Source organism: Piliocolobus tephrosceles, chromosome 6 (assembly GCF_002776525.5).
Source record: "Piliocolobus tephrosceles isolate RC106 chromosome 6, ASM277652v3, whole genome shotgun sequence".
In the NCBI taxonomy this organism is placed as follows: Eukaryota; Metazoa; Chordata; class Mammalia; order Primates; family Cercopithecidae; genus Piliocolobus; species Piliocolobus tephrosceles.
In genome coordinates, this window is record NC_045439.1 from 32,963,631 (window position 1) to 32,991,628 (window position 27,998).

Below are 27,998 nucleotides of genomic sequence, written 5' to 3' on the forward strand. Positions count from 1 at the left end.
TTACTGGTAAAAATTCATTTTAATGAGGGGGAGAAACTTTAAGCAGTTATTAAAAAGGAAACAATGAATACATATACACATACTAAATGTGGCAGATGTTTCCAGGAGAGATTAGCAACAGAGAGGCCACATGATCAAATAAAAATTACAGTTTTGCTGGGATTGTCCCCTCTTGGCCACCCAAGTGTTTGTGGAAGAAAGTCTGGAGTTGTTTCCAAGCATCAACCTGAGCCATGGCATGAGCCCTGGGCTCCCCTCCGAAGATAACAGGACTGCCCACCAAGACATGCAGGGAAGCCCGGCACAGTGGGAAGTAAGGAGGCTCAATATAGTGTCCCGCCCCTGCGTAACAGATGATCTGGGGCTTTCTCCTCCCATGGGCCTGCAAGCGTTTACAGGCCTCATTAGCATAGAACTCACTCTTCCAGTTGTGGTCATCCTGACCTACCAGGAACAGGAAGGTGCTCTCTGCCCTTTCCACAGGAATGAAGCTCTTCTGGTCAGGTCCTTCCAAAGGGCTGTTCAGGATATCCACAATGTCTGCATAGCCATCTTTGGTCACCTTGATGCGATTTCTGTTGACGCCCACAGGGGGCAGGGTCTCACCCTTGTAATGTAAGGTTCCCCCAACATTGGCCACAGAGCCGTTGATGATGACAGCGGCCGTGATGCCCTTCAGGAAAGAGGCCATGGAAAGGCAGAGCTCACCCCCTTTGGAAAATCCAAGCAGCCCAACTCCTGGACCTTTCACCTGAGAAAGGCACAAGGAAAAAGAAGAAGAATGACTCCACAAACAGTGGAATACAGTGAGTTGTGCCCACCCTGGAAGTTACTTGAACCTGAGTCTGAATCTGGGTTCTGCCATTTACCCAGATTTGCAACTTTGGGAATTTACCTCCCCTCTATCTCTTCCTTTCCACAATTTCTCTATCACCACTCATGGTGATAACCATGTGGAAGATCTATCAACCACTCTGGTTTCTCAGTTCCTTAATCTCATATCTCCCATGATCTTTTTCTCTCTCCCACCTGAGCCACCCATTCCCACTGTCATAACTAAACTGAGTCATCATCAACAAGTACATCATTTCATGGCTGGGAGTGGTGGCTCACGCCTATAATGCCAACACTTTGGGAGGCTGAGGCGGGTGGATCACTTGAGGTCAGGAGTTTGAGACCAGCCTGGCCAATATGGTGAAACCCCATCTCTACTACAAATACAAAAATTCACCAGGCAGCAGTGGCATGCACCTGTAGTCCCAGCTACTCGGGAGGCTGAGGCAGGAGAATCGATTGAACCCAGGAGGTGCAGGTTGCAGTAAGCCTAGGTCATGCCATTGTACTCCAGCCTAGTTGACACAGCAAGACTCCATCTCAAAAAAAAAGAAAGAAAAAACATGTTGGAATTTAAAATTGTATAATACCAACTATGAGTATATTTACTAGCAGAAAATATAGTAATATAGAATTGCATAGAAACTGTCTTTAAGAGGCCAAGTGTGGTGGCTCACGCCTGCAATTCCAGCACTCTGGGAGGCTGAGGTGGGCAGATCACTTGAGGTCAGGAGTTTGAGACCAGCCTGGCCAACATGACAAAACCCCATCTCTACTAAAAAAAAAATACAAAAATTAGACCAGGCATAGTGGCTCATGCCTGCAAACCAGCACTTCGGGAGGCCAAGGCGGGTGGATCATTTGAAGTCAGGTGTTCAAGACCAGCCTGACCAATATTGTGAAACCCCACTTCTACTAAAAACACAAAAATTAGCCAGGCATGGTGGCAGGTGCCTGTAATCCCAGCTACTTGGGAAGCTAAGGCACAAGAATCACTTGAACTTGGGATGTGGAGGTTGCAGTAAGCCAAGATCACAACACTGGACTCCAGCCTGGCAACAGAGTGAGACTCCATCTCAAAAAAAAAAAAGACACTGTAAGAAGTGACTAAAAAAGGTAGTGTGTGTTGGGGTAGGGAATGGCTGTCATGAATAAGCCATCTTCTGTGAACACACAGACCATTCAAGAAGAGACCTGATACATCATAGCCCATAAATCTGAGAGAAGAACTAACCTCCGGATGACTGAGCAAGTAGTTCACGGCTTCTTCAAAGTACTCCAGATGGAGGATGTCCATGGTCTTGGGGAGGTCTTCATAGTTATAAAAAGCCAGAGCCATCACAGCAAAACCCTTCCCAGCCAGCAGACTAGCCCGATACTCCAGCAGGCCACCTCCAGTTCCGAACATGTCCACAATCCCAGGAAAGGGCCCAGGTTCTTGGGAACAAACAAAACAAAACAGAAAGCTAAGCTATTCCTGAAACACCTGGATGGTTTCTTATCAAGTTAAAAACACACTTACCATACATGTGACCCAGCAATCCCACTCCTAGGTATCTTCCCACGAGAAATGAAAACCTGTGTTCGTCCAGAAACTTCTGGCAAGTGTTGATAGTGACTTTACTCATTATAGCCAAAGACTGGAAACAACCCATATGTCCTTTGACTGGTGAATGAATCCACTTAATGGTGCACCACCAAGAAACAGCAAGAAAGATTGCTACGTACAAGAGCACAAATGCCTCTCCAGTGCACTCAACAGAATGCACTTATTCAACGGAGACAGACTCAAAAGGGTACTCATTCCGAATGACTCCACCTACTGAATATTTTTACCATTTAAAGGTTTGTATTTCACACAAGAAAAATAAATAACGCAGGCTAGGTGCAGTGGCTCACTCCTGTAATCCCAGCCCTTTGGAAGGCTGAGATGGGTGGATCACCTGACATCAGGAATTCGAGACTAGCCTGGCCAACATGGTGAAACCCCGTCTCTACTAGAAATACAAAAATTAACCTGGTGTGGTGGAGGACACCTGTAATCCCAGCTACTTGTGAGGCTGAGGAGAATCGCTTGAACCCAGGAGGCGGAGGTTGCAGTGAGCTAAGATTGCACCACTGCACTCCAGCCTGGGGGAAAGAGTGAGATGCTGTCTCAAGAGAAAAAAAAAAAAGAATGTAAACACCTTATGGGCAACACTTCAAGAAATAGTTCAGTGCTGATACCCTCAAACCACCAAAGTCCCACAGACCCCTGTGCCCTTTCCTCACTTTCCAGTATCCTGGACTTTCTATGTATCACTCCCTTTGTTTTTATAGTATTACCACTTAGATATGTACCTTAAACAATATTTTATTTTGCCTATTTTTTGAATTGTATCTAAATGGAATGATACTGAATGTGTTCTCCTAGGGTTTGACTGTTTCACTCAACAGTGGTTTGGAGATTCATCCATGTTCTTTTTTTCCTTCTTTTATTTTGAATATCTTGATAGATGTTGATTCTTGTAGCTGTAGTTCAATCACTTTGACTGCTGGAAATATACCTCAGTTTATTAATCTGTTCTATTGTTGATGGACATTTGGGCTGTTTCCAGTTGGCTTTGCTCTTTGCTTTTTTAAATTAACCCAGACTGCTCATCTGCAATGGCTTTCCTCTTATAAGCAATATGTCTCCTGGTGCACATGTACCAGTAGAATAAGATATTTAACTGTGTAAGTTCAGACAAATTGTTTCCCAGAGTAGATGAACATGTTGATTCCTTCTAGCAGTGAGTGTCATTTCCTCCACACACTGGTCAGCAATTGATAATGCTGGCTTCTAAAAGTCTGCCACCTCTGAGGGTGTGAAATGTCCTCTGTTGTTTTATTTTGCATTTATTAATAAGGATAAACATTTCATTTTTACATTGGCTGATTGCTCTTTATGTAATATAAAAGTATCCAATAACCTCAAATTTCCACTGGACAGCAAGAGGCCTTCCTATTGTAAATGCCAATTTACATAAACCTGAACATACTGTGGGAGTTGAAAGAAAAGTTGCAAAAATGAGAAACTTTTAAAGGAACATTTGTGGGCCCCATGCCCCTAGGATCCCAAGAAACCCCAGTGCCCCAGCAGCCATGAGCACAGCCCATGCGTGTGCTGATGGACAGGGACCCCATGCTGGCAGCTTCCAGACGGCCTCCTGCGGGGCTTCAGCCGCCTCTCCTCAGGGAGCTGCCTGTGACACTGTAGCAGCGCCGTAGCTTCCTGGCCTAGAAGCAGTACCGCACCCTGCTGCCGGACCTGGTGGATAAAGTGGCCCATGGGTGTGAGGCCCTAGGCTTTTCCCTAGAGGTGGAGCCCAATCACGGAGGGCCTTGCGAGAGATGAAGCACATGCAAAACACAGAGGTCTTCATACTGCACCAGTCCCTGCCGAAGTATGACCACTGTGTGCCTGAGAAGCACCTGGGTTAGAACAGCACCCGGAGCCCCAGCTTGTGGAGCAAATTATCCTGACAATGGACAAGACCGTGGTCTTTGGGGACTTGCTCACTGATGACAAGGATACCATTCGAGGCCAAGAGGAGAGGCCACAATCAGTACCTGGTCCTACCCTGCACAAGGAGGCGGCTGCCCTCCTGGAGTGACAACAGGAGGGAGATCATAGACAGCAGGCGGGGAACGAGGCAGCAGGAACGAACAGGCCCTGCAGGGGGCAGCATCTGCAGCTGCAGCAAGGGCAGGCAGGCAGGCAGGCACCATAACCTCCGTGCCCTCACAGGCCCAGCCACCTGGCACCTCCTGGCTGCCATGGAAATATAGTGAGAAAATCAGTCGGAATTCTTTTTATTAAAAAGAAAAAAAGTGGCTTCCTGGTCAATACATAAGAACATTAAAAAATTCAAACTACCCTTTTTTTTGGTGGTGGTTGTGGTTGTTTTTTTTTTTTTTTTTACATGGAGTTTCACTCTTTCTTGTCCCCCAGGCTGGAGTGCAATGGTGTGATCTTGGCTCACTGTAACCTCTGCCTCCCAAGTTCCAGCGATTCTCCTGCCTCAGTCTCCTGGCTGTCTGGGACTACAGGCGTTGCACTACCACACCTGGCTAATTTTTGTATTTTTAGTAAAGACAGGGATTTCACCACGTTGGCCAGGCTGGTCTTGAACTCCTGACCTCAGGTGATCCGCCTGCCTCAGCCTCCCAAAGTGCTAGGATTACAGGCGTTAGCCACTGGGCACGGCGCTTTTTTTTTTTTTTTTTTTTTTTTTTTTTGTTGTTGTTGTTTTGTTTTCTTGTTTTTAATATTATAAGTGTCTTTTCCCTTTCCTTACAATTTTATTTATTTATTTTTTTTGAGACGGAGTCTTGCTCTGCTGCCCAGGCTGGAGTACAGTGGTGCGATCTCGGCTCACTGCAAACTCCGCCTCCCAGGTTCAAGTCACTCTCCTGCCTCAGCCTCCTGAGTAGCTGAGACTACAGGCTCCCGCTACCACGCCCAGCTAATTTTTTGTATTTTTAATAGAGACAGGGTTTCACCGTGGTAGCCAGGATGGCCTCGATCTCCTGATCTCGTGACCCGCCCACCTCGGCCTCCCAAAGTGCTGGGATTACAGGCCTGAGCCACCGCTCCCGGCCCTTACAATGTCTTTTAACTGAGCACTAGGTTGAGGGACCTCTCAGTTTTGGAGCGGTAGAGGCACATCCCCAACCAGCTTTCCATTCCATTCCTGTCTCTTCACACTAACCTTCGGAATGTTGGAAGCTACATCCTTTCTCCGTGTGAAAAGGGCAGGCACGAAAAGATAAAAAACAAAAAAGTAAGTGTAACTCCCCTCAGAGGGCCGGGTGCGGTGGCTCACCCTGTAATCCCAGCTCTTAGGGAGGCAGAGGTGGCAGGATAGCTTGAGACCAAGAGTTCGAGACCTGCCTGGGCAATATAGCCCGGCGAGGGGGGTGGGGTGGGAGAGACACACAGTAAGTGAAAAGAGCAGCGGGGAGGCGGGGGGCGAAATACACACACACACACACACACACACACACACAAAGTGAAAAGCACAGGAACAGGGTTGGGCAGACGGGAACAATTAGCAGAGGTGACTCACCTGGCGGTAGGAAAAGAGTCCCGCGCACCCGGCCCGCGCGCACCAGCTGGCGCCGCACCCCCGGCTGGAGGAAGTGCCGCTCCTGCCGCGCCCGGCACAGCAGCCGCCCGGGCTCGGGGTCGTGGCCATCCAGCACCTCTAGCTCCACGGCCAAGGGCGTTCGCACGTCGCGCTTCACCAGCCGCAGCAAGGGTTTCTCGGGCTCCAAGGCCCAGAACAGCCCCATGGGCTCAAGCCCCGCGAAGCTGCCGCCCAGCGCGGGCGCGCGCTCCAGGTCCAACTCGCCGTGGGGGTCGGCGCGGTAGCGCGCGTGGGCCTGGAAAAGCGCGCCCTTCTCGTCTCGCAGGGACGCGCGCAGCGTGACCGGCTGCTCCGGAGCTAGGCCGCGCACGGCGATTCGCACCGGCTCGTCCCAGTAGCAGCGGCCGGCGGGCTCCAGGATCAGCGTTGCTGCCATCCGAGCAGGAACCCTAATGATCCGGCCAACCTGCTTCATCGGTGGAGACCCTAGCAACTGCGCCCAACTCTTCAGGCTCCATGGGTACAGCCGGGACGCTCGAAGGACAGCAGGAGATGAGGCCATTTTAAATTCAGACCTGGGAACAACTGAACGGGGGTGGGGAGAAAGAAGCTTGTTAGAGATCCTCTAAGGCTACCGTCGCAGGCTAAGCGCCCACTAGGGCAGAGCAGTCTGTTAATCTGAGCTGGGAAGGCCAGAGTCCAGCCTATCAGCCCGACCAAATATAGACACACTTGAACTTGCTTAAAGTCTGCTGTGTTGAAACCTCCACTTTATGTTGGAAAGCAACTTCCTAGTTTTGCTTTTCAGAAGCTTGCTGGCCCGCGGAACGGGCAGTCTCGAGGCGCCAAACTCCTGATGGCGAAGAGGAATGCAGGACTGAAGTTGGTTTTGATCACTTTGTTGAATAATTCACTCTCATTACTAATCATAGAGCTTTTCTGTCAAAATCTGCACCATGGTGTTTGGCTTGTGTGTTCTCTGTATATGCCTATCCTCCACATCAATCCCACATCGAAGGGTGCTGGCTTCTTCCTGTCTGACCTCTGAGCTTCATTCCTTACAGGTGTAAAAATAGTCAAATGAGGTAATAGTTATTTCTCAAACTCCTGACTTTGTGATCCGCCTGCCTCAGCCTCCCAAAGTGCTGGGATTTTCAGGCGTGAGCCACCGCGCCCGGCCAGTAGTTATTATCTTCTTACACTGGTTTCTCATTTTTGTTCTACTCAGTCTTAACTGTTTTTTTAAACAGACAGGGTCAGCCAGGTGCAGTGGCTCAGGCCTGTAATGCCAGCACTTTGGCAGGCCAAGGCGGATCACGGGGTCAGGAGATCGAGACCATCCTTGCTAACACGGTGAAACCCCCTCTCTACTAAAAATACAAAAAAGTAGCTGGGCGTGGTGGCGGGCGCCTGTAGTCCCAGCTACTCAGGAGGCTGAGGCAGGAGAATGGCGTGAACCCGGGAGGCAGAGCTTGCAGTGAGTCGAAATCACGCCACTGCACTCCAACCTGGGCGACAGAGCGAGACTACGTCTCCAAAAGAAAAAAAAAGTCTCTCACTACTTTGCCAGCCTGGAGTACAGCAGTGGTTTACCATCACTGCACACTTACAAGCCTCAAACTCCTGGGCTCAAGCCATCTTCCTGCCTCAGCCTCTCAAACACCTCAAGGGACTACGGGCACTCCCCATGCATCGGGCTTTTTTCTACTTTTTCATAAGCTATTGGTTTCAACCATTTTTTTTTTCTTTTTCATCAAACTTAAGCTTTAGACCCCTCCCAAGCCCTTGTACCTGATTTTATAATTTCCTATCTTTGTAATTAGAGAAACCTATAAATGCATAAGCTTCAAACCCACAAAACCTGTGTTTGCCTCTGCTTGTAATACAGCTCTCTTCAAGGTAAGCCTTTTATATCTTGTTCCAAATGCTCATGTGCCATGTCATTAATCATACAATTCCCTGTTTGTTCCAATTACCTTTATATAGGTTCTGTGGCACACGTCAAGTATATTCTGTGCACAGAAGTCTCAGGAACTAAAGAAGGTAAATGATAGTGTGTCTGGAATTGGTTCCTTCCGGTGGGTTCTTGGTCTCACTGACTTCAAGAATGAGTTGCAAACCCTCCCAATGAATGTTACAGTTCTTAAAGATGGTGTGTCCAGAGCTTGTTCCTTCTGATGTTCGAATGTGTCCAGAGTTTCTTCCTTCTGGTGGGTTCGTGGTCTCGCTGACTTCAGGAGTAAAGCCACACACCTTCACAGTGAGTGTTAAGAGCTCACAAAGGCGGGGCACTCCAGAGTTATTTATTCCTCCCTGTGGGTTCCTAGTCTCGCTGGCTTCAGGAGTGAAGCTGCAGACCTTTGCGGTGTTACAGCTCTTAAACACAGTGCCAACCCAAAGAGTGAGCAGGAGCAAGGTTTAGGGCAAGATCGAAAGGACCCCCGGCAGCAAGAAAGAAAAACCCACGCTGCTTGGCGCTACTAGCTGGGCAAACCAATGGTGCAGACGGGCAAGCTTTTATTCCCTTATTTGGCCCCGCCCACATCCTGCTGATTGGCCCATTTTCCAGAGCGCTGACTGGTCTGTTTTACAGAGTTCTTATTGGTCCATTTTACAGAGTGCTGATTGGTCCGTTTTTTACCAGGTGCTGGTTGGTGTGTTTACAAACCTTTAGCTAGACACAGAGTGCTGATTGGTGCGTTTACAATCCTTTAGCTAGACAGAGAAGTTCTCCAAGTCCTCACCTAACCCAGAAGCCCAGCCGGCTTCACCTGTCAATAGTAACTAATTGTTAATACTTACAAGAACCTTATTAGTAAATTAAGGCCCAGATAATTTAACTAATTTTCTGAAGATCACACAGCTAGAAAGTGGAAATTGGGCAAGGTGGCTCATGCCTGCAATCCCGGTTTACTTGGAGGCTGAGGTGGCAGGATTGCTTAAGGCCAGGAGTTTGAGACCAACCTGGACAACATAGCAAGACCCTGTCTCTAAGAAGTAAAAGGGGCCGGGCGGGGTGGCTCACACCTGTAAACCCAGCACTTTGGGAGGCCGAGGCAGGCGGATCATGAGGTCAGGAGATCAACATCATTCTGGCTAACAGTGAAACCCCATCTCTACTGAAAAAAAAGAAATACAAAAAATTAGCCAGGCATGGTGGCAGGCACCTGTAGTCCCAGCTACTTGGGAGGCTGAGGCAGGAGAACGGCGTGAACCCGGGAGGCAGAGCTTGCAGTGAGCCGAGATCGCACCAATGAACTCCAGCCTGGGCGACAGAGCAAGACTCTGTCTCAAAAAAAAAAAAAAAAAGAAAGAAAGTAAAAAGAAAAACGGAGAGGGTTCATACCTTTGAAATCTGATTCTCAAGCCTGGGCTCTGAACAACTGTGCTTCAACTGTCTCTCATAGGTTGGAAAAGAAACTCATATATTGGTGGATGTATAAACTGGTATGACCTTTTCATGGCAAACTATGCAAAAATATTTAAAAGATCCATTCTCTCTGACTCACAGTTCCACGTCTAGGAATTTCTTTTAAGTAAACCTTCATGAATGTGTGTAAATATTTGGCTACAAGGATTACAAGGATGCTTATCATATCATTTTAATAGAGAAAAATTAGAAACAAGTTAGTAATATGAATTTGGTTTAACCAGTTTAATTGTGATGTCATAAAGGAAAGCAGTGTAACCGTTTAAAGTTATATAGCAGAAGAATATATGATGAGCATTTTTCCATGAAACTGATGAAAAAAGGTTAGAGAACAGTATAAATATACTTTTTGCCAAGATATTAGCATATTTTTAAAAAAGACTAGTCAAACACTACCCCAGTAGCTGGGTGCAGTGGTGCATGCCTGTAGTTCCAGCTGTTAGGAGGGAGGCCTAGGCAGGAGATTGCTTGAGCCCAGGAGGAGTTCGATACCAGCTTGGGCAACAGAGCAATACCTCATCTCTTAAAAAAAAAAAAGCAGAATAGATAAGACATGAAAATCAAAGAACACACACATCTAACTACTTCAAACTGTTGTTTCTTGAGCCTTGCAGTTTTATGCATAGTATTTGTTTGTTTGTTTGTTTAAGACGGGTGTCTGTGTTATCCAGGCTGGAGTGCAGTGGTGCAATCATAGCTCACTACAGCCTCAACCTCCCAGGCTTAGGCAGTCCTCCCACCTCAGCCTCCCGAGTACCTGGGACCACAGGCATGCACCACCACACCTGGCTAATTTTTTAGATTGTTTGTACAGACGGGGTCTCCCTATGTTGCCTAGTCTCAAACTCCTGGGCTTAAGCAGTCCTCCCACCTTGGCCTCCCTGAGTGTTGGGATTATAGGCATGAGCCACCCCACACTCAGCCATGTTTCTTTTTTTAATTCTTTTTTTTCTTCAAGACAGAGTCTTGCTCTGTCGCCCAGGCTGGAGTACAGTGGTCTGATCTCACCTCACTGCAACCTCTGGCTCCCGGGTTCCAGCTATTCTCCTGCCTCATCCTCTTGAGTAGCTGGGATTATAGTCACGCACCACGATGGCCAGTGATTTTTGTATTTTTAGTAGAGCTGAGGTTTCACCATGGCGGCGCATCACTTGAGGTTAGGAGTTCAAGAACAGCCTGGCCAAGGTGGTGAAACCCCATCTCTACTAAAAGTACAAAAAGTAGTGGGGTGTAGTGGTGTGACCTGTAATGGGAGGCTGAGACAGGAGAATTGCTTGAAACCAGGAGGCAGAGGTTGCAGTGAGCCGAGATCACACCACTGCACTCCAGCCTGGGCAACAAAGTGAGACTCTATCTCAAAAAGAAAAAAAAAAAAGACAAAAAAAATCCATGAAACCACCATAAATAAGATGCAATTTCACAAAGGTCAGTTTACAAAGAAGGAAATTTAATAAATAGTTGAAGATACCCCCGACTGAACCCACAAGTTCTCTGCGTAGACTCATGGAATTCTAAAGAGTTGGTTGCTTGGAGACTGATAGAAACAGCTTTGGAACCTAAGAAACCAAGGAAGGCTTAAGATGCAGAACCTTGCTTCTCTCTGAGGATGGCCTCATAGGAACCATTTGGAAAGTAATTTTGAAACACTGCTCATTTGCCAGTGTCTGAAAGGTGCTGGATGGTGTCAGCTGGAAGATGAGAGGCAACCTGAGGTAGCTGAAAAAACTTTGGATTAGGTGTGAAAAGGGTCAGTATTACATCAGATACCAACCAGTATGGTGATCTTAATTTTGTCTCTTCTCTCTGGGCCCCAGTTTTGGGATTTATAAAATCAGGACATTAGGCCTAATGCAGTGGCTCATGCCTGTATTCTCAGCATTTTGGGAGGCCAATGTGGGAGGATCGTTTGAGTCCAGGAGTTCAAGACCAGCCTGAGCAACAGAGTGAGACTCTATCTCTACAAAAAAACAAAAAAATTTAACCAAGAGTGGTGCTATGTGCCTATAATCCCAGTTATGTGGGAGGATCGCTTGATCCCAGGAGGTCAAGGCTGCAGTGAGGCCTGATTGTGCCACTGTACTCCCTGCCTCAAAAAAAAAAAAAAAAAAAAAAATCAAGGCATTATACCAGGTCATCTTTACAGCAGAGTTTCCAGAGCAATCTCTAGAGACAGCCATATAGCTGTGTGAGTGCATGGTGAGAAATTAGAAAGTAGAGGGGAAAATGAGGGGAACTTTTTGAGGGCATAAAAGGGAGAAAGGGGGATTTGAAACAAGCCAGGTTAAGCAGCTATTCCCTAATCCCACTCTCTCCACTAACCAGGCTTCCTTCATACACCCCACTGACACCCTTTGGGCTGTGCTTTCTTTAAATGTAATGTGTATTAAACCTGAGAGCTTGTGAAAATGCAGATTTCTAGGTCTCACTTGCAGCGTACTGAATCAACATTCTGGGAGCAGGACACAAGCGCCTGATGCAAAAGGTTCTTTACCGGTATCTATTCCAGGCACAGTCCCAGCATTTTGGGAGGCCGAGGCAGGAAGATCGCTTGAGTCCAGGAGTTTGAAACCAGCCTGGACAACATAGTAAGACCCTGTCTCTACAAAAAAAAAAAGTTTTAAAACATTAGCCAGGCATGGTGGTGGGCACCTGTTGTCCCAGCTACTGAGGACGCTGAGGCAGGAGGATTGCTTGAGCTTGGGAGGCAAGGCTACAGTGAACCATGATTGTGCCACCGCACTCCAGCTTGGGTGACAGAGTGAGGCCCTGTCTCAAAAATAAATAAATAAACAAAAAACTATATCTAACAAACACCACCCCAGAAGCTGACTGCACACTCTTGGACTCCACCTCAGAACTTCAGAATCAAAATCTGTTGGTAGAGATGAAACTATATATATTTTTTAAAGCTTTCAGAAGATACTGATACTAAGGCTTATTTCTTTTTAGTCTTTTCTTTCAAGGCAGTTTCCTCTATTTTAATAACAAGGGAGAATGCAAGGTATTACTCCTTTGAGCACACATTACTCAACCTACTTTGACCACTCGGTGAGGGTAAGGGACTGATGAGCAAACAGAAAAGTAGAACGAAATTTGGAATCTCTGAGATACTACCCATTTGAGTTGAGTTCTGCATTTATAAAATATTAGAGGCAGGAGAGGAATTTAGTCCAACTCCTGCGTTTTCCAGTTGGGGATCTAGGAAGTTCATCAGGTTTTAACTAGAGGCATATGGCCTAACCCTTCCAACCCCATTCCTACCCTTCTAGCCCAAGTGCCTAGAAATGCAGATAATGCTGGTGGGTTGCTCATTCCAGGGCCTGGTCTGCAGTTATGCCAGGATTGACTTATTCAATTTTTTCTGCTGTCTGTGTACAAAAGGACCCAGGACCAGGCACTCTGCTTTTGGTTCTAGAGGGCTATTTATTGGGAGTGGGGTGCTGCCTCATAATGCTGGTCATGTAATGTGTAAGTTTAGATAATAAGGAGCCTCCAAACTCCATTAATAAGTCCTTTCTTCCTTCTCTAAGCACCCTCTCTTTTCATTGCTGAGTGCCCCATACCCCTAAATTCTTCCTGAAGCGCCCAGTGCATCTAACTGTGGGACCCAGAGACTTGCCTTCTAAGGACAACAGTCCATCCTCTAAACTAATAATAACAATTCCTCACACATATATTTTAGTTTGCAAAGAACTTTCATACATGTTTCTAATTTTGAGCTTCATATCAATCAACACTAAATTAGAACAGGTATCAGACTCAATTTTCAGATTGGCAAACTACAGATATTAATTTATTTGCCCGAGGTAACATGACTGGGAAGTGCAGAATTTGGCCTTACACCTGTCCCATGACTCAAAGACAGAAAAAGACAAGCCAGAACAAGCCTCTTTTGATCAGACCTCGTAACATTTTGTTCTGTCCCCATTCCTTTTCAAAACAGACCTATCATGTGTTCCCTTCCTCCTTAATAAGCCATCATATCAGATGATAATAACTATTCCTTAAGGTTTTTTTGTTTCGTTTTGTTTTGTTTTTTTGAGATGAAGTTTCGCTCTTGTCACCTAGGCTGGAGTGCAGGGGCACAGTCTTGGCTCACTGCAACCTCTGCCTCCCAGGTTCAAACGGTTCTGCCTCAGCCTCCTGAGTAGCTGAGATTACGGGCGCCCGCCACCACACCCAGCTAATTTTTTGTATTTTTAGTAGAGATGGGTTTCGCCATGTTGGCCATGCTGGTCTTGAACTCCTGATCTCAGGTGATCTGCCCACCTCAGCCTCCCAATGTTTTGGGTTTACAGGCATGAGCCACCACACCCAGCCTCCTAAAGAATTTATAATAATTGATAATGGTAATATTGTATTTTTTCTGGGATGTTTGCATTGTAACTAAAGATTCTTTGTGTCACAGGCTAAAGGGCATTTATCTCGGGACGTCCTAAATCACTCCTTTTTTTTTTGTGATGGAGTTTCACTCTTGTTACCCAGGCTGGAGTGCAGTGGCACGATCTCGGCTCACTACAACCTCTGCTTGTCAGGTTCAAGCAACTCTCCTGCCTCAGCCTCCCAAGTAGCTAGGATTATAGGCATGTGCCACCATGCCTGGCTAATTTTGTATTTTTAGTAGAGATGGGGTTTCACCATGTTGATCAGGCTGGCTGGTCTCGAACTCCTGACCTTGGGTGATCTGCCCGCCTCAGCCTCCCAAAGTGCTGGGATTACAGGCCTAAGCCACCGCACCTAGCCAATCACTCCTTGTAGGTAGTCATCTGGGGATTAAACCAGTCCTCATCCCATTTTTCAAGTGTTTAGGATCAAATTGCCCCCTGCCATAGAAGCAAAATGTGGACACACTGATGTGTTAGGAATGTAAAATGTTTTAGAAGAATATGCAAAGCAGGAGAATATTAATGTTGTTTTCATTTGACTATTCATATTCAACCAGTGAGGAACTCCTCTTAACAAGAATCTTATAAGACAGGTCTGGTGTTGCCAAAATCTCTCACTTTTTTTTTTAACTAAGAATATCCTTATTTCTCCTTCATGTTTGAAGGCTGTTTTTGCTGAATATAATATTCTAGATTGGAAGTTTTTTTCCTTCAGCACTTTATCACCCCAGTCTCTCGTGGCCTGTAAAGTTTCTGCTGAGAAGTCTGCTACCAGCCATATTGGAGCTCCTTTATGATGTTACTAATATGTCCTTTTTTTCTCTTGCTGCTTTTAGGATCCTTTTTTAGCCTTGACCTTTGAGAGTCTGATTATTATGTGCCTTGAGGTAGTCTTATTAAGGCTGAGTTGGCTTGGTGTTTTATGACCTTCTTATACCTGAATATTCATATCTTTCTCTAGTTTTAGAAAGTTCTCTGTTACTATTTCTTTAAATAAACTTTTTACATTGATCTCTCCCTCTACATTCTTTTAAAGACCGGTAACTTCAACTTGCCCTTCTGAGGCTATTTTCTAGTTCTTGTAGGCATGCTGTCTTTTTTATTCTTTTTTTCCTTTTACTCCTCGGACTGGGTATTTCCTTTTTTATTATTTATTTATTTATTTATTTTTTTTTTTTTTTGAGATGGAGTTTCACTCTTGTTGCCCAGGTTGGAGTGCAGTGGCATGATCTCGGCTCACTGCAACCTCCCCCTCCTGGCTTCAAGCAGTTCTCCTGCCTCAGCCTCCTGGGTAGCTGGGACTACAGGCGCCCGCCACCATGCCTGGCTAATTTTTTGTGTTATTTAGTACAGACTGGGTTTCACTGTGTTAGCCAGGATGGTCTCCATCTCCTGACCTCGTGATCTGCCTGTCTCGGCCTCCCAAAGTGCTGGGATTACAGGCCTGAGCCACTGCACCCGGCCGGAACACAGACAATTTTTAGGGCAGTGAAACTATTCTATATGATACTATAATGGTGGATACATGTCATTATCCATTTGTCCAAAACTATAGATGTAGAACAATCACCAAGAGGGAACTCTAAAGCAAACTAGAGATTTGGGGTGATAATGATATGTCAGTGAAGGTTAATCAGTTGTAACAGGTGGACCATTCTGGTAGGGGATGTTCATAGTGGAGGTGAGGGAACTATGCATGTCTTGCGGGGCACGGGGAGTATATGGGAAATCTCTGTACCTTCTGCTCAATTTTGCTATGAACCTAAAACTGCTTTAAAATATAAGATGTAAGAAAAAAATAAGTAAACCACCCAGATAGCTCAGTTGGTAGAGCATTGGACTTAATCTGAGGGTCCGGGGTTCATGTCCCTGTTCCTTAATTTTTTAAAAAAACTTTTAAATTAAATTAAACACAAAAAAGAAAAGTAAAAAAAAAGAAGAGTAAACTCATTGGATGGAAAATCAAGAGTAGGTCTGGCTTAACATTTGATTGATCCAATGGCTAAATGATGACACCAGGAACCTCTTCTTTCTGTCTTCTCTGTCATTAATAACATCATAAGGTGGCTGTCAGCTAATTGTGACCTCATCCTTTTTTGCTCATATTGAGTAGGAGGGAGAAGATTCAGATTTCTAAGAAAGGTCTAAGTCACATATTTTCTCCTGTCATGGAATGTTGAAATTGGCTTAAACCAAATGGAGATTGCCACCATTGCCCCTGGGATCAGGGTGGAGTTAGCATTCCCTGGAACCCACAGCTGCAGGGGGAGGGGCAATAAAATCAGGAATTCTCCTAAAAGAGAGAAGTGTAATATATGCTGAGCAGGTACCTGACAATATGAGTGTGGCAGAGGAACTTCTCATGACGGTACTGATGGCTTTTTGAAATCCAGGGCAAGAAAGGACACTTTTAAAATTTAGAGAAATAGGCCGGGCTCGGTGGCTCACGCCTGTAAGCTAAAGCGGGCGGATCACTTGAGGTCAGGAGTTCGAGACCAGCCTGGCCAACATGGTGAAACCCCATCTCTATTAAAAATACAAAAATTAGCCAGCGTGGTGGTGTGCACCTGTAATCCCAGCTACTCGAGAGGCTGAGGCAGGAGAATCGCTTGAACCCAGGAAGCAGAGGTTGCAGTGAGCCAAGATCACACCATTGCACTCCAGCTTGGGTGACAAGAACGAAACTCCGTCTCAAAACAAAAACAAAAACAAAAACAAATTAGAGAAATAAAATATGGGTCTAATAAGAGTTATGATTATTAATGGGGCAAATTAAGGAATTTGGAAGTTGGAGATTGACTTTGACAAGACTGTGGTGTATTTAAATTTGAACACAGAATTTGACATAAAATATATGTTGGAAAACAAGAAAATAATTAAGGACATTAGCAGTATTTTGCTGCTAGATAATTCTCCCCCAGTTTATCTTCAATCCTCAAAATCAAGTGGGAATGGGAGGTCCCGTGGAAACAAGTCAGGGGAGATAAGGTAAATCCACTGGTGTTCCTAGCAGAAATTTTACTGATAATCAGAATAGTAATAAGTATTGAAATAAAGCAAAAACAAATGGATGGGCCAGGTGTGGAGGCTCATTCCTGTAATCCTAGCACTTTGGGAGGCCAAGGCGGGCAGATCACTTGAGGCCAGGAGTTCAAGACCAGCCTGCCCAATGTGGCAAAACCCCGTCTCTACTAAAAATGCAAAAAGTAGCCAGGTTGGAGTGCAGTAGTGCAACTTGGGTCACTGCAACCTCCATCTCCTGGGTTGAAGCAATTCTTGTTTCTCAGCCTCTCAAGTAGCTGGGACTACAGGTACCTGCAACCACGCCCAGCTAATTTTTTGTATTTTTAGTACACCTGATCCGCCTGCCTCGGCCTCCCAAAGTGCTGGGATTACAGGCATGAACCACTGAGCCTGACCTCTAAAAAAAATTTTTTTTTTTCTTTTTGAGACGGAGTTTCACTCTTATCTTTTTTTTTTTTTCTTTGAGACGGAGTCTGGCTCTATCACCCAGGCTGGAGTGCAGTGGCCGGATCTCAGCTCACTGCAAGCTCCTCCTCTCGGGTTTACGCCATTCTCCTCCCTCAGCCTCTGGAGTAGCTGGGACTACAGGCGCCCACCACCTCGCCCGGCTAGTTTTTTGTATTTTTTAGTAGAGACGGGGTTTCACCGTGTTAGCCAGGATGGTCTCGATCTCCTGACCTCGTGATCCGCCCGTCTCGGCCTCCCAAAGTGCTGGGATTACAGGCTTGAGCCACCGCGCCCGGCCAGAGTTTCACTCTTGTTGCCCAGGCTGGAGTGCAGTGGCACAATCTCAGCTCACTGCAACCTCTGCCTCCCGGGTTCCAGTGATTCTCCTGCCTCAGCCTTCCTGAGTAGCTGGGATTACAGGCATGTGCCACCACGCCCAACTAATTTTGTATGTTTAGTAGAGACAGGGTTTCTCCATGTTGGTCAGGCTGGTCTCGAACTCCTGACCTCAGCTGATCCAACTGCCTCAGTCTCCCAAACTGCTGGGATTACAGGCGTGAGTCACTGCGCCCAGCCTAAAAAAATTATTTTAAGTAAAAATAAAAAATAAATGTTTTCCATGAGAAAAGAAGAAATCACACTGGTTTGGCAGTTTAAATGTTCTTTTTTTTTTTTTTTTGAGACAGAGTCTTATTGTGTCACCCGGGCTGGAGTGCAGTTGTGTCATCTTGGCTCACTGCAACCTCTGCCTCCCAGGTTCAAGCAATTCTCCTGCCTCAGCCTCCCAAGTAGCTGGGATTACAGGTGCCTGCCACCACGCCTGGCTAATTTTTGTATTTTTAGTAGAGACGAGGTTTCACCATGTTGGCCAGGCTGGTCTGGAACTCCTGACCTCAGGTGATCCACCTGCCTTGGCCTCCCAAAGTGCTGGGGTTACAGGCATCAGCCACCGCGCCCAGCCAGTTTACATGTTCTTACAACTCCAATAAGCTGATTCATTTTTCCCACTACATTTGTTTATTTATTTATTTATTTAGAGACAAGGTCCCGCTTTATCCAGTCTGGTCTTGAATTCCTGGCCTCAAGAGATCCTCCTGCCCTGGCCTCCCAAAGTGTTGGGATTACAGGTGTGAGTCACCTGGTCTGGCCCCCATTTTACTACATAGCTCCCAATTGATGGTTACTTTAAAGTTTGGTCTTCCACAAATATGATTTTTTTTGAGACGGAGTCTTGCTTTGTCGCCCAGGCTGGAGTGCAGTGGCTGGATCTCAGCTCACTGCAACCTCCGCCTCCCGGGTTTAGGCCATTCTCCTGGCTCAGCCTCCTGAGTAGCTGGGACTACAGGCGCCTGTCACCTCGCCTGGCTAGTTTTTTTGTATTTTTTAGTAGAGATGGGGTTTCACCATGTTAGCCAGGATGGTCTCGATCTCCTGAGCTCGTGATCTGCCCGCCTCGGCCTCCCAAAGTGCTGGGATTACAGGCTTGAGCCACCGCGCCCGGCTTTTTTTTTTTTTTTTTTAAGACAGAGTCTCACTCTGTTGCCCAGGCTGGAGTGCAGTGGCACAATTTCAGCTCACTGCAACCTCCGCCTCCTGGGTTCAAGCAATTCTCCTGCCTCAGCCTCCCAAGTAGCTAGGATTACAGACACCTGCCACCACACCTGCCTAATTTTTATATTTTTAGTAGAGGCAGGGTTTCACCACGTTGGCCAGGCTGGTTTCGAACTCCTGACCTCAAGTGATCCACCTCTCTCGGTCTCCCAAACATTATAATAAAAATAATCTTTTTACCATTGATAAAAAGACTTTGGGCTGGGTGCGGTGGCTCACACCTATAATCCCAGTACTTTGGGACTCAGAGGCAGGCAGATTGCTTGAGGTCAGGAGTTTCAGACCAACCTGGCCAACATGGTGAAATCCCATCTCTACTAAAAATACAAAAATTAGCCAGGCGTGGTGGTGGGTGCCTGTGATCCCAGCTGCCAAGACCGCCGCCTGCTCTGAGACTGGAGTAGACATAGGCCTCTGCAGGCTTGTCAAAGAAGGGAGAAAAAGAACAACAAGAGCAATTGAACACATTGATGAGGTGTAAAATGAAATAGACAGACTTAATGAACAAGCCAGTGAGGAGATTTTGAAAGTAGAACAGAAATATAACAAACTCCGCCAACCATTTTTTCAGAAGAGGTCAGAATTGATCGCCAAAATCCCAAATTTTTGGGTAACAACATTTGTCAACCATCCACAAGTGCCTGCACTGTTTGGGGAGGAAGACGAAGAGGCACTGCATTATTTGACCACAGTTGAAGTGACAGAATTTGAAGATATTAAATCAGGTTACAGAACAGATTTTTATTTTGATGAAAATCTTTACTTTGAAAATAAAGTTCTCTCCAAAGAATTTCATCTGAATGAGAGTGGTGGTCCATCTTCAAAGTCCACCGAAATCAAATGGAAATCTGGAAAGGATTTGACTAAATGTTCAAGTCAAACGCAGAATAAAGCCAGCAGGAAGAGGCAGCATGAGGAACCAGAGAGCTTCTTTACCTGGTTTACTGACCATTCTGATGCAGGTGCTGATGAGTTAGGAGAGGTCATCAAAGATGATATTTGGCCAAACCCATTACAGTACTACTTGGTTCCTGATATGGATGATGAAGAAGGAGAAGAAGATGACGATGATGAAGAGGAGGAAGGATTGGAAGATATTGATGAAGAAGGGGATGAGGATGAAGGTGAAGAAGATGAAGATGATGATGAAGGGGAGGAAGGAGAGGAGGATGAAGGAGAAGATGACTAATGGAAAACTGATGGATTCCAACCTTCCTTTTTAAAAATTTTCTCCAGTCCCTGGGAGCAAGTTGCAGTCTTTTTTTTTTTCCTCTTGTGCTCAGTCGCCCTGTTCTTGAGGTCTCTTTTCTCCACTCCATGGTTCTCAACTTATTTGGGGGGAAATACCTTGAGCAGAATACAATGGGAAAAGAGTCTCTACCTCTTTCTGTTCAAAGTTCATTTTTATCTCTTCCTGTCTGAACAAAAACTGTATGGAATCAACACCACCGAGCTCTGTGGGAAGAAAGAAAACCCTGCTGCCTTCGCTCTGCTGGAAGCTGGAGGGTGCTAGGCCCCTGTGTAGTAGTGCATAGGATTCTAGCTTTTTTCCTCCTTTCTCTGTATGTTGGGCTCAGAGAGTACACTGTGTCTCTATGTGAATGTGGACAGTTAGCATTTACCAACATATATCTGTCTACTTTCTCTTGTTTAAAAGAAGAAAAAAAAACGTAAAAAAATGGGGTTATAGAAGGTCAGCAAAGGGTGGGTTTGAGATATTTGGGTGGGTTAAGTGGGCATTTTGACAATATGGCTTCTCCTTTGGCATGTTTAATTGTGATATTTGACAGACATCCTTGCAGTTTAAGATGATACTTTTAAAATAAAGTATCTCCTAATGATGACTTGAGCCCTGCCACTCAATGGGAGAATCAGCAGAACCTGCAGGATCTTATTTGGAATTGACATTCTCTATTGTAATTTTGTTCCTGTTTATTTTTAAATTTTTTGTTTCACTGGAAAGATTATGCTGAGTTTTAAAAGTTAAAAGTGTACAAGTTGCTTTGTTACAATAAAACTAAATATGTACACATGGGGAAAAAAAAAGTTGTTTGTCAGAGGCTGGGCATGGTGGCTCACACCTGTAATCCCAGCACTTTAGGAAGCTGAGGTGGGATCACTTGAGCCCAGGAGTTCAAGACTAGCCTGGGTAACATAGGGAGACCCCATATCTACAAAAAATACACACACACACACACACACACACATTAGGTGGGCATGGTGGTACATCCGTGGTCCCAGTTCCTATGGAGGCTGAGGTGAGAGGATCGCCTGAGCCCAGGAGTTCAAGGCTGCAGTAAACCGTGATTGCACCACTCCACTCCAGCCTGGGCAATAGTAAGAGCCTGTCGAAAAAAACAAAAACAAAAACAAAATACCAGCCAGCACAGTGGCTCACGCCTGTAATCCCAGCACTTCGGGAAGTCAAGGCAGGGGATCATGAGGTCAGGAGATAGAGAGCATGCTGGCTAACACGGTGAAACACCGTCTCTATTAAAAATACAAAACATTAGCCGGGCATGGTGGCGGGTGCCTGTAGTCCCAGCTACTCGGGAGGCTGAGGCAGGAGAATGGCGTGAACCCGGGAGGCAGAGCTTGCAGTGAGCTGAGATCCAGCCACTGCACTCCAGGCTGGGCGACAGAGCGAGACTCCGTCTCAAAAAAAAAAAAAAAAAAAAAAGAAAGTAGAGGGGAAAAATGAGGGGAACTTTTTGAGGGCATAAAAGGGAGAAAGGGGGATTTGAAACAAGCCAGGTTAAGCAGCTATTCCCTAATCCCACTCTCTCCACTAACCAGGCTTCCTTCATACACCCCACTGACACCCTTTGGGCTGTGCTTTCTTTAAATGTAATGTGTATTAAATCTGAGAGCTTGTGAAAATGCAGATTTCTAGGTCTCACTTGCAGCCTACTGAATCAACATTCTGGGAGCAGGACACAAGCGTCTAATACAAAAGGTTCTTTACCCATATCTATTCCAGGCGCAGTCCCAGCATTTCGGGAGGCCAAGGCAGGAAGATCGCTTGAGTCCAGGAGTTTGAAACTAGCTTGTACAACATAGTAAGACCCTGTCTCTACAAAAAAAAGTTTTAAAACATTAGCCAGTCATGGTGGTGGGCACCTGTTGTCCCAGCTACTGAGGACGCTGAGGCAGGAGGATTGCTTGAGCTTGGGAGGCAAGGCTACAGTGAACCATGATTGTGCCACCGCACTCCAGCTTGGGTGACAGAGTGAGGCCCTGTCTCAAAAATAAATAAATAAACAGAAGACTATATCTAACAAACGCCACCCCAGAAGCTGACTGCACACTCTTGGACTCCACCTCAGAACTTTAGAATCAAAACCTGTTGATAAAGATGAGAGTATTATTATTATTATTATTATTATTATTATTTGAGACGGAGTCTTGCTCTGTCGCCCAGGCTGGAGTGCAGTGGCCGGATCTCAGCTCACGCAAGCTCCGCCTCCCGGGTTTACGCCATTCTCCTGCCTCAGCCTCCCGAGTAGCTGGGACTACAGGCGCCCGACACCTCGCCCAGCTAGTTTTTTGTATTTTTTAGTAGAGACGGGGTTTCACCAGGTTAGCCAGGATGGTCTTGATCTCCTGACCTCGTGATCCACCCGTCTCGGCCTCCCAAAGTGCTGGGATTACAGGCTACTCCATAGGCAGAGCAGCCTTTCTGCTTGATTTTTATGATTTCAATCTCTTTTTAAAATTGACAGAATTCTGAATTCCTTCTCTGTGTTATCTCAAAGTCTGAGCTTCTTCAAGACCATGATTTTGAATTCCCTGTCTGGAAAGGTCACATATCTCTGTCACTCCTGGATTATTTAGTCCATTTCCATCCAGGAAAATAAAGTTTTCCTGGATGTTCTCGATGCTGTGGATGGTCATCAATGTCTGGACATTGAAGAGTTAGGTATTTATTCCAGTCTTTACAGTCTGGACTTATTTGTACCCATCCTCCTTGAGAAGGCTTTCTATATATTCAAAGTGGATTAAGTGTTGTGACTTAAGCCTATGGTCTCTGTAGCTGATGTGTACCAGGGGGTGCCCTAAGCCTATGACCCCTGCAACTGTTGCCAACTCCTAGATACTCCTGGATCCTTGGTGGCCTTGGGTAAGATAAGGGAGAATTCCCTGGTTACCCAGGCAACATCTCTCACTTTCTTTCTTGTCTTTCCCCCAATCAGGAACCTCTCCCCCAACTGGGCTGCCTGGAGTTGGGGGAGGGGTGACATGAGCACTCCCCTGGCCACCACAGATGGTAGTGCACTGAGTCACACCTGAAGCTTTGCAGACCAGTACAGTATTGGATCCTGCCCAAGACCTGTGGCCAGAACTGCTTAGTTACCACTGATATTTACTCAAAGTCCAAGGGCACTTTAGTCAGCAGGTGGTGAATCCTGCCAGGATAAATCTGACCCATCAGAGCAGTGGATTCCCTTCTGGCACAGGGTAGGTCTGGAAACGTAGCGTAGGAGGAAAGGCCTGGAATCAAGAGCCTCAGGATTCTGCCTGGTGCTTTATTTTCCTGTGGTTGAGTTGCTACTCAGGCTGCAAGACAAAGTCTCCTGAGTTTGTTCTCCTTGAGTACTCTTCCCTCTCCTTTCCCCAAGCGGAAGGAGTCTCTCCCTGAGCTGTCCTGCCTGGAGTTGGGGGAGGAATGATGCAGGCACTCCCTTGGCCACCACAGCTGGTGTCACTTGGGGTCATACACACCCAGAGTCCCCTGCCTCCATGACCAGTGCAGCTCCAGGGTTTGCCTAAGGAATATAGTCCTTGTGACCTGACTGTCACTTGTGTATTCAGGGCCCCAGGCCACTTTGGTCAGCTGGTGGCAGAACCAGCTGGGGACTCAGGTCTGTCCCACTCCGGCTGAGGATTCTCCTCTGGCCCAGAGCTGATCTAAATGCAGCCTCTGTGGGAGCCAGCAGAATTCTGTTCAGTGTAGTGCTGTGCTGTGACAGGGCAGCAGTGAGTTCCAATGCAAAATCCCACACTCCTCTCCCTCCCCGACATGCACAGATTCTCTCTCCAAGCTGTTGTGCCAGGGGTGAGGGAGGGGGGCATAGGCGATACAGGACTGTCTTTCCCACCCTCTTCAGTGCCTCTTTTCTTGATACGATGTGAAAACCAGGTACTGTGATCACTCATTTTTTGTTTCTTATGAAGATGCTCTTTTAAAAAAAATAAATAAATAAGGAGTCTCACTGTTGCCTGGGCTGGAGCACAGTGGCACTATTTCATCTCATTGGAACCTCTGCTTCCCAGGTTCAAGTGATTCTCCTGCCTCAGCCTCCCAAGTAGCTGGGATTATAGGCCCCCACCACCACACCCAGCTAATTTTGTATTTTTAGTAGAGATGGGGTTTCTCCATGTTGACCAGGCCAGTTTTGAACTCTTGACTTCAAGTGATTCGCCTGCCTCAGCCTCCCAAAGTTCTGGGATTATAGGCGTGAGCCACAGCATCCGGCCTAAAGGTACTTTTCTTGCAGGGACAGTTGTTCAGTTTGGTGTTCCTGCATGGAGACAATCGCTGGAGGGGGCTGTTTGGCCATCTTGCTCCAGCCTTTCCATTTTTAGCCAGTGGGAGTAGCCACTGTTTCCGGAGAAAACATCATCTTGTGACCACCCTCTTTCTCTTAACTTGCCTTCATGAAGACATTGCCTTAATGGTTGTGAAGAGATGAAGCAATTACATTTAGCCTTATGTACAAAAAGTCCTGGAGTGATAGCAATATTAATCATGTGTCACTTAATTTGAGGGAGGTTATTGATTCTGGCCTAATAGCATCTAGATGAAAGTTGAGCCTTCGCTGAGCACTGTAGCTCACACCTGTAATTGCAGCACTTTGAGATGCCAAAGCAGGCAGATTGTTGACCCCAGAAGTTTGAGACCAGCCTGGGCAACATAGTGAGACCCCATCTCTCTTAAAAATAAAAAACAGATAGCTGAGTGTGGTGGTGCATGCACCTGTAGTCCCAGCTACTTGGGAGGCTGAAGTAGGAGGATTACTTGAGCCTAGGACATTGAGGCTGCAGTGAACTATGATCATGCCAGTGCTGTACTCCAGCCTGAGTGACAGAACTACAGCCTGTCTCAAAAAAACAAAACAAAACACACACACACACACACACACACACACACACACACACACACACAAAGAACTTGCCCTTAACAGAAAGAAATACAATATGGTCACTTTTACACATGGAAGACAGTAAGAGAAATCATGCCCTAGGGAGAGAGGCTATGTGCTGGGTGTTAAGGAGGAAAGAGAAACAAGTCAGATCTGGTCTGTGTGGGCACCTTGGACGCAGGGCAGGAGTTGACACTAGCAGGATAGAAAGACATGGAATAATGGTCTCTCCTTCATCCTTATACGTAAGGATGCCTACCTGCTCCTTGGAGAGGCAAGGCCAACAAAGTGAGTGGTAGGTAGTGGTACTTGGGCCATGGCCAGTGTGGCATGGAGGTTAAGTGCTCCAGAGTTGTGATTTAGCAGGCTAGGTTTGAAAGCTGAGTCCTCTGCTTACGGGCTATGTGATCTGAAGCAATTTACCTACCTCTCTGAACCTCAGCTTCTTAAAATAGGAAATGAAGATCATAATATCTTCCCTACATAAAACCCTCAGCAAGGTATTCCAAAACTATCATTATTAGGCCAAGCGAATGCTTCAAAAGGAAAACAAAACTAAACTAAACTAACATTAAATCTAAGCATTTGTTATCTATAATGTTTGCCATGCTAGCTAAAATCTGGAAACAACCCATCCAATAATTCATGAAGAGTCAAAACCATTTACCTATTTGATAAAATACATTACAGCTATTAAATATATATATACATATATATATGTTTTTTTTTTTTTTTTTTTTGAGACGGAGTTTCGCTCTTGTTGCCCAGGCTGGAGTGCAATGGCATGATCTTGGCTCACTGAATCTCCCCCGCCCTGGGTTCAAGTGATTCTCCTGCCTCAGTCTCCCAAGTAGCTGGGATTATAGGCACATGCCACCACACCCGGCTAATTTTTTGTATTTTTAGTAGAGATGGGATTTCACCATGTTGGCCACGCTGGTCTCAAACTCCAGACCTCAGGTGACCCACCCGCCTCGGCCTCCCAAAGTGTTGGGATTACAGGCTCACGCTGCTGTGCCTGGCCTACAGCCATTAAATTTTTTAACAATAAAAACTATGTAGCAATAGGTGTGCTGGATGACTCCGAAAGACAGAAGACATGGGAGACATGGTCACTGGGCAATGGAGTTAGAGTCTCAAATATTTAACAATGCAAGGTGTCGTAGGATTAACAGTTAAAGTAAGTGGTACAGAACAGGAGTAATTTATAAACTTGGGTATGACCTGGTGGCCTGGATAGGTTAAGAAAGAGTTATGGAGCAGGACAAATTGAGCTGGGCCTGGAAATTGGATAGAATGTGTGTCAAGTATGAAAGGCCATTTCATGTAGAGGACACAGAAGGAAGCTCCATTATGTGGAGAGAGGATACTCAGAGAACAGCCAGGAGACTGGACTGGCTCAAGCAGAGGTTACATGCCAGGACAAAGTCATAAACTGAGGCCAAAGTCATGGAGAACACTGAATGCTATGCTGAATAGTCTGAACTTTATGCTATAAGCCTTTCGAATGAAAGAAAGCAACATTTGAAGACAAACTAGAAGCACGGGACACTACTGAAAAGCAGTGATCCCTCACACGGACTTGAGGGTCTGAGCTTTGGGAGCAAGTGTAAGAACCAGAAACAAGGGTCTGATACATGAAATATTTAGGATGTTGTACCATTTTCTTCTTTTGTTTTCTGACTCACATGGCTTTTCCCTACCCCCTTTCCATCTGTTTTTCAAGTTATTCTCTTTCTGAACTGCTATGGCCTACCAATTTCGGCTGCCCTAGAGCTCTCGTCAGTTCCTCCCATTCCCTTAACAGGTGCCGGGTCTCATCTCCAGGCCTTGCCTCTAGGCCAGGCAGTGTGGGAGGAAGCATTTGCTGCAACGCAGTATGACCAGGACCCAGAAAGGAAAGACCGTTCTGCCCCATTGCTTCTATCAGTCACTGCCCCCACGGCTGGGATGGGGCATGATTTTAAACTACTCAAAACTGAAAGGCAAGGAGGAGTGTGCCTCTGTCTCCAGTGTGCCTATGGTCTTCTTCAGCTCACAGTACCATCTACACCGCAAGAGCCAATATTTGAAAATGGCTGCTGCAAACCTTACCTTCTCTCAGGAGGTGGTGTGGCAGCGAGGACTGCCCAGCATTCCTTATAGCCAGTACAGCTTTGACCACCTCTACAACGCCAATGACATCATCCATACTCCCCGGATCAGGAAGGCCCAGCCTCGGAAACCTGTTCGCTTCAAGTTCCTGGGTTCCTCAAGTCCCTTAACAGGAGACACCTCCCTGGCTATGAAGACAGAAAGCTCTGCCAATCCTGAAAAGAAGCTGAAGAAATCAAAGCCAGCCAGCATCGTCCGGGAAGCACCCCGCCCTCTCATCCATCATCCCTGCATGCATCCAGATACGCTGGGTCGGCCACCTTCTCCAGATGTGAACCTGGAGGAAAGAGAAGCCTGGCTTCTGCCTCCTGAGAAGGAGGCCAGAGCGTGGGAGGCCACTGTGCTGGAAAAGCTGAACAAGCGCACAGCCCGATGGATCCAGAACAAGCGTCCTCAAAGGCCTGGGGCATCCCCTAACAAGTGGCAGAGCTTCCTGCGACAGCAGTACGACTGGAGTCACATCCGGGATGAACTTACCTCTGCCAGCGACCTGGAGCTCCTGAAACAGCTGGAGGCAGAAGAGGCAGCAGAGTTTGAGGATCAAAGTGTCATCCTGCCCCCACAGGAAAAGAAGAAACCAGAACTGCTGCTTCCTGTTTACTACAGGTATACCGGCCAGGGACTCAAATGCACCCTTGATAATCCCTGCCTCCCCTTCAGGGACTCCCAGGGGGACTCACACTCCCGATTTTAGAATGCACTCTCCCATCAACTTCATGTTCTCCACCACCGGCCTGCTCCCTGAGAGCTCTGCAAAGTAAGGTTTCTCAATCTGCACTGCTGACATTCTGGGTTGGATAATTTTTGTTGTGGGAACTGCCCTGTTCATTATGGGATGCTAGCAGCATCCCTGGCTTGT

The 27,998-nt window shown here is 46.3% G+C and overlaps 2 protein-coding genes and 1 pseudogene across 3 annotated transcripts in view; 2 read left to right on the plus strand and 1 right to left on the minus strand.

The window, feature by feature from the left end:
- LOC111520549 (acyl-coenzyme A thioesterase 1) lies at positions 1 to 27,652 on the minus strand. 2 transcript variants are annotated; one of them, XM_023183377.1, is made up of 4 exons: positions 27,617 to 27,652; positions 5,925 to 6,530; positions 2,069 to 2,271; positions 1 to 751 (listed from the first exon to the last, which is right to left on the minus strand). In XM_023183377.1, the coding sequence occupies exons 2-4, from the start codon at positions 6,505 to 6,507 to the stop codon at positions 146 to 148; spliced, it is 1,392 nt and encodes a 463-aa protein (XP_023039145.1). In that variant the 5' UTR covers positions 6,508 to 6,530; positions 27,617 to 27,652; the 3' UTR covers positions 1 to 145. The 2 variants fall into 2 exon arrangements, with proteins under 2 accessions (XP_023039145.1, XP_026311597.1); XM_026455812.1 differs by lacking the exon at positions 27,617 to 27,652 and having other exon boundaries at positions 6,412 to 6,463.
- LOC111554994 lies at positions 16,099 to 20,031 on the plus strand (annotated as a pseudogene).
- The window catches only part of HEATR4 (HEAT repeat containing 4), a 43,859-nt gene continuing 42,725 nt past the window's right edge, over positions 26,865 to 27,998 (plus strand). Inside the window, exon 1 of the mRNA XM_023183350.1 lies at positions 26,865 to 27,745. Within this exon, the coding sequence (XP_023039118.1) occupies positions 26,865 to 27,745 (881 nt within the window). The remainder of the gene's footprint in view (positions 27,746 to 27,998) is intronic.